Here is a 5,934-nt window from a genome sequence, read left to right as displayed (position 1 = left end):
AGAAGGAAGTTCCTCTCCATTTGCCCTCCAAGCTTGAATCCAGTCACTTGCCTTCAATATGATGGTGGTGGATCAAGTTGACCTCCACGTGCAAGATGGTCGAGTGGAAGGTATCGAGCATGACCTTCATAAACATTTTTCCTCATATGTTTGGAGTAGCGTGCAAGCGATTTCAAACCCGATCCACAAACAGGATAAGCATGGTACCCACTTGTAACAAGTCCTGCACGCGTGCATGAATGTGTTAGTATAAGAGATGCGTGCGATTTCAAGAGAGTCATAAAAGCATAATCCTATATTATACATGTAGAGACACAACCACGTACTTGCGCACTCTCCATATCCTGGGTAGTCATGCATGGTCCACATCAAGATACCCCTGACCAAAATATCATTGGTATGTCTAGGAGCTCTGGAAATATCAAAGACCTGCACTGCTCTCCATAATATTTGTAACTCCTCTATCAAAGGTGCCATGTACACGTCCAAATTTTTTGCCTTGTACTTTCCTGGCACAAGTAGTGCAAGCACGAGGTGTCCCTTTTTTATTGTTAGCCATGGTGGGATCTGAAATACCATTGGAAAAGCCCCCAACAAGTACTACAGAATCATCAGGATGGCTACATGGGCACTAATTGTAAATGCATATAGTGCCATGTGTCCAGCTCTGCGCTATTGACCATGATAAGATTGCGTCTCATTATTACGCCAATGCGTGCTCATGACGTCAGGAAAATTTTCAGCGAGAGCGTGCGTCCGTCTAAAATTTAAAAATTCACCCAGAAGCGCATCGCATTGCGGCCCCTAAATGGCCCCGAAAATAGTTCCACGAATGGCTACACCCAAGCTAACATTGACCCTACAAGCGGATACAAAAACAAGGTGCAATAAGCAAACCAGGCCCTATAAGCATATGATGATTCAACCATTGCAACGCAATAAGGAAACAAATGCAAATGCGCATTCACCTTCTGCGTAAGCTGCTTTAGCAGCAACCTAGATGACTTCTACAAAGATCTCTTCGTTGTTTCACGGGTGCGGAGTGCTTTGGAGCTTTTTCGTGGCTAGCTACCATCAGGGAATTAATCGGAGACGAAGAGTGCACATTCAGAGGCTGGACCTTAAAAGGTTTGGGTACTATGGTAGCGAAGGGAATAGCAAAAGTCGTGGCAACACTTTGTTGGTCGACCTTGGAAGGCTTCCCTGAACTAGCAGAATCTGCAAAACATACATGAAGAACGTCAAGGCGCAAGCTAAGAGTCTGCATGCATATATTTCGAAAAGCAAAATTCAATCGCATGCGGGACCTAAGAAAGTATCTCCTTCCTCTTCTCCTCCTGCGATCAGAGCGCCTTCTACAGCTACACCTTTTCCATATTGCTTGATGAGCTCTGCATGTTCAACGAAAGAGTAAGCGAAATAAAAGAAAGAGTAGAAGCAGAAGCATAAGTAAGAGGTTTAGAGCATACCTTTGCCAAAGGTATTGCTCTCAGTTTCCATTGCTTGTGGAAATTCTTGCTCATCAGCCATTGAAAAATCGAGAGACAACAATGAGTGCGAAGAGAGATGAGTGCCATTTTATAGCGTGTGTAGACTTCGAAATCCTTCCTTGTACAGCTGCACATCGCGAAGGAGAGATTTCCTCCATATCTTCTTCATAAAAGCTGAAATCCCAATGAACTACAGTCCACCATGCCATTAACCAAACGGCGCTCATAATCACTTTCATAGAAGAAGCGATGACGCTGTAGACAAAGACGAATAAATCTAACCTGCACACTAATGAGAAAATAACAAGTGGCCATTGAAATGAAAATAAAGGAAAATATATTTCACCTTTTGAATCTAACGTGGACACTAATGAGAAAATAACAAGTGGCCATCGAAATGAAAATAGAGGAAAATATATTTGACCTTTTGAAACCATTCGAACCTTGCCTATACCGTTCCCAAAAGGGCAGGCCCACACACACACAAACAAACACGTGTGGTGGGGCTGGCGAAGTGATAAGGGAGGGGGGTGAGCGAGCATATAGCTGACTGGGTTGCCAACCTCAACAAATCTTTCCATTTTCAAGCTCCCTTCCACGCTTGCGCCCACTCCCACACTCTACAATCTCGCCTGCATTTTAGTCAGCTATGGCGTCCACCTTCTTCTTAAGCCTCTCCGCCTTCCTCTTCACCTCCATAGCCATCCTTTCATCCTCCTTCCTTCACCTCTTTCATCCTTCACCATGGAGACCTACCATGACATCTCCCAACGACCCAACTTGCAGCTTCGCCTCCCCGCCGGCGTCCGCATCCGTGGTCGTTTGCAACCCGGCTTTGAACGCATCCTCACCCCCGAGGCCCTCCAGTTCGTCGCCGACTTGGAGCGGACCTTCAGGCCCCGCGTCAAGCACATGCTGCAGTGTAGAAAGGAGCAGCAGGCGCGCTATGATGCCGGCGAGCTGCCTGGTTTTGACCCTGCGACCAAGGGTATTCGCGAGGGTGAGTGGCTGTGCGGAGGAATTCCTACAGTCATAGATGACCGAAGGGTGGAGATAACGGGTCCCGTCGAGCGGAAGATGGTGATCAACGCTCTTAATTCTGGTGCTAAGGTTTTCATGGTAATACTCCGTCGTTCTTGCTGCTGCTCGTCGCTCTTTCGCAATCATTTCTGGTGCTGATTATTTTTCATGGTAATACTCCGTTATTCTTGCTATTGCTTGTCGCTCTGTTGAGTGAGGTCTGTGGAGATTTTATGTCGTCTATTGCAACGGTTTGATTCTGGTTTTCGTTGCTCGTCGCGAAGGCTGATTTTGAGGATTCTTTGGCTCCGCACTGGGACAACGTGATGAGGGGACATATTAATTTGAGGGACGCAGTGAATAGAAGCATCGAGTTTCACGACAAGGTCCGCAACAAGACCTACAGGCTCAACAACACCACGGCGGCGCTCTTCGTCCGCCCGCGCGGCTGGCATCTGCAGGAAGCTCATATTGAGATAGACGGCGAGCCTGCAACGGGCTGCTTGACTGATTTTGGATTTTATTTCTTCCACAATCATGCTGCTTTCCGCTCTGCTCATGATGGCCAGGGACCATTCTTTTACCTTCCCAAGATGCAACATTCCAGGCATGATTTTATACTCTTGTTTCGCGCAAGTTCATCAGTATCTGAAGCATTGAAAAAATGAAGTCAGTCATGAACGCTTTCCTCACGAAAATGGTCTGTTTCTGCAATTTTTGGTGTTGCCAAATTACGTGACTCCCGCTTGCTTCAGTGACGACCTCGATTGTGCAGTATTAGAGCTGCCGTGAAGATTGGGGGAACAACCATCATCATTACAGAACTAGCCAAATCTCACGATGCTTTCGAGTCTTTATTTTCTGAATGCAACTTAAGTGACACGCTATGTCGTACGGAGGATATGATCTGTGGACATTTTGCCTTTGCACAGGGAGGCAGCAGTTTGGAACGCAGTGTTTGAGAGAGCGCAGGACGCATTGGGTGTTCCCCGCGGGAGCATCAAGGCGACCGTTCTGATCGAGACTCTTCCAGCGGTTTTCCAAATGCATGAGATTTTGTATGAGCTTCGGGCTCATTCTGCTGGCCTGAACTGTGGGCGTTGGGATTACATTTTCAGCTACGTGAAAACGTTCCGAGGGCATCCAGACAGGCTCCTTCCGGATCGCGTTCTTGTTGGCATGAGTCAGCACTTCATGAAGAGCTACACCGAGCTTCTTATCCAAACATGCCACTCCCGTGGAGTGCATGCGATGGGAGGAATGGTGATTCTTGGATCTTGGTCTTCCTTGTCGTGATGTGGAGTTTACATCGTGATTTTTACATTCTACGGGATGCCATGTGCCTTGGCACTAACCCAGTTCTTTGCTCCACTTGCCTTCCTTGATTCTGGATTTGGATATACCATCTTGTGCTGTGCCTCCTTTTATTTTTCCGAGTCTTCGTGTTCTTAGCTTTGTTCCTTAGATTTGTATGTTTTTTGCTAGATCAACCTACTCTCTTCTCTCTCTTACTCTCTCTCTCTCTCTCACACACACACACACACGCAGTCTTTAAATTATTGACTCTCAATACTACCCAATTGTCTGATAACTAATTCACATCTCTCTCTGATGTTTGGTGTTTGTTCTGTGTTGGGGACATGTGCAGGCCGCTCAAATACCCATCCGCGATAATCCGTCGGCGAATGATGCCGCCATGGCACTGGTGCGGGCCGACAAGCTCCGGGAGGTGAAGGCTGGGCACGACGGCACGTGGGCAGCCCATCCAGGCCTCATCTCGCTGGTGACGGAAGTCTTCGACGCCAACATGCCACGCGCTAACCAGGTAGAGCGTAAGCGCGAGGATGTGAAGATAACAGAGCTAGATCTGATCGAGATGCCGAGGGGGGTGCGAACATTGGAAGGCCTGAGGCTAAATACTCGGGTGGGCATTCAGTACGTGGCTGCATGGCTGGGGGGAACAGGCTCAGTGCCTCTCTATAATCTCATGGAAGATGCAGCCACTGCAGAGATAAGTAGAGTGCAGAATTGGCAATGGATCAAGTATGGTGCAGTGTTGGATGGAGAGTCTGTGCCTCTCAAGGTGAACTTGGAGTTGTTTGCTAGGGTTTTGCATGAAGAATTGGCACGTGTTGAGCTTGAGGTTGGCGGCCAACGCTTCAAACAAGGACGATACGTGGAAGCTGCCCGGCTCTTTGCTCGCCAATGCACTGCCTCGTCTCTCGATGACTTCCTCACTCTTGATGCATACCGCCATGTCATCCGACATGTCCCTGAGTCTCGCCTGTGAAGCATTCTGTTGTCCCTTGGAACAAGTCTTGATAATAAGCAGCCCTACCTCCCTCCCTCTTTTGAGTGCACAATATATGTCATCGTTATGATGTCTGTTTTTCAACGTCACTTTGATTGAGCTCTTTTTCTAGATGGAGAAATGCACTTGCTACACAACTCCTATTAGTGTGGTTCACAAAAGTATTGGTAGCCGTTACTATGAGTAGTTTCTTAAATCTTGTTAACTATGTTGAAGATGTGCAATTCATATGAAACGAAAAGAGCATTGGATAGTTTTGAGTAATCCTCACATATGATTTTTTTAGTGTTGATATGATAAAGCGATAGGTTGTATTGGTAGAGTTTGGAAACTTCACATGTATAAACTTTTGTGTAATGGATTTTGATACGACTCACACGACGCCCCCGTTCTCTTACGTATCCCCTCCCTCCCAGTAAGTTTTGAAGTTCTCTCTCTTATGAACCTAGCATCGATAATTGCATGAAGCGCTCTATTGCATACATAGGCCTTGCATGGTTGATTTTGAAACTAAATCTTACGTGTGCCCTCCTTCGCCACCCGCGCCCCCCTATGCCTTGTGATGTGAGTTGGTTTTCTCATGAGTAATCAAAGTGGCATCGCACCAACCTTGTTTATTCTTTCAATTAGTAAGGCATCACAACTTTTGTGAATTATTGAATCTTTGACTTACCTAGTGATTGGCTATTCTTAATTCATTGTTGATAGCTTATGTGAAATAGCTGTATTATTATCGTAATTGGTCTTTGACACAAGCAACCAACACTAATATTTAATGTCCCACATTTTGTTGGAGAATAAGGGCCATGTTTTGAAGATTAAGGGCAAGCTTCTATGTGTGAGCTCCAATTTGAGCACTCTCCCAAGCGAGATCTCTCCATTTTGGAGCATTATTTATATTGAGGCACATACCAACTCGCATGCCAATGTTTCCTCCAGAGGATGCCCCTATCTATTTTTGCAAAAATGGATAGGTTTTTGGGCAATACTAAACAGCCCATGTAAACCAAGCTAGGTGCCAATATATACTTAATGATAGTGAGTCTCCATTGCAAAGATAGGAGCTTGTCTTTACATTTATAGAGCTTGCCCTAAATCTTGTGCTAGCACCAC

General features: G+C 46.1%; 1 protein-coding gene across 1 annotated transcript; it reads left to right on the top strand.

Annotated features, from left to right (window-relative positions):
* Window positions 1-2,132: 2,132 nt before the first annotated feature.
* On the top strand, window positions 2,133-4,972 carry MLS (malate synthase). Its single transcript, XM_087375866.1, has 4 exons — window positions 2,133-2,609; window positions 2,795-3,117; window positions 3,443-3,773; window positions 4,159-4,972. The coding sequence occupies exons 1-4, from the start codon at window positions 2,235-2,237 to the stop codon at window positions 4,798-4,800; spliced, it is 1,671 nt and encodes a 556-aa protein (XP_087231992.1). The 5' UTR covers window positions 2,133-2,234; the 3' UTR covers window positions 4,801-4,972.
* The last annotated feature ends 962 nt before the right edge of the window (window positions 4,973-5,934 follow it).

This window comes from Dipteris shenzhenensis, chromosome 6, assembly GCF_047967505.1.
Source record: "Dipteris shenzhenensis isolate YYH24624 ecotype China chromosome 6, Dip_SZ_1.0, whole genome shotgun sequence".
NCBI classification, from domain to species: Eukaryota; Viridiplantae; Streptophyta; class Polypodiopsida; order Gleicheniales; family Dipteridaceae; genus Dipteris; species Dipteris shenzhenensis.
This window is presented reverse-complemented; position numbering and strand designations above follow the sequence as displayed.

Excerpts from the sequence above, each read along its gene's own strand:
- MLS (XM_087375866.1), top strand. The coding sequence starts at position 2,235 with ATGGAGACCTACCATGACATCTCCCAACGACCCAACTTGCAGCTTCGC. Across the intron at positions 2,610-2,794 it reads CTGGTGCTAAGGTTTTCATG|GCTGATTTTGAGGATTCTTT; the intron begins GTAATACTCCGT and ends CTCGTCGCGAAG. Across the intron at positions 3,774-4,158 it reads TGCATGCGATGGGAGGAATG|GCCGCTCAAATACCCATCCG; the intron begins GTGATTCTTGGA and ends GGACATGTGCAG.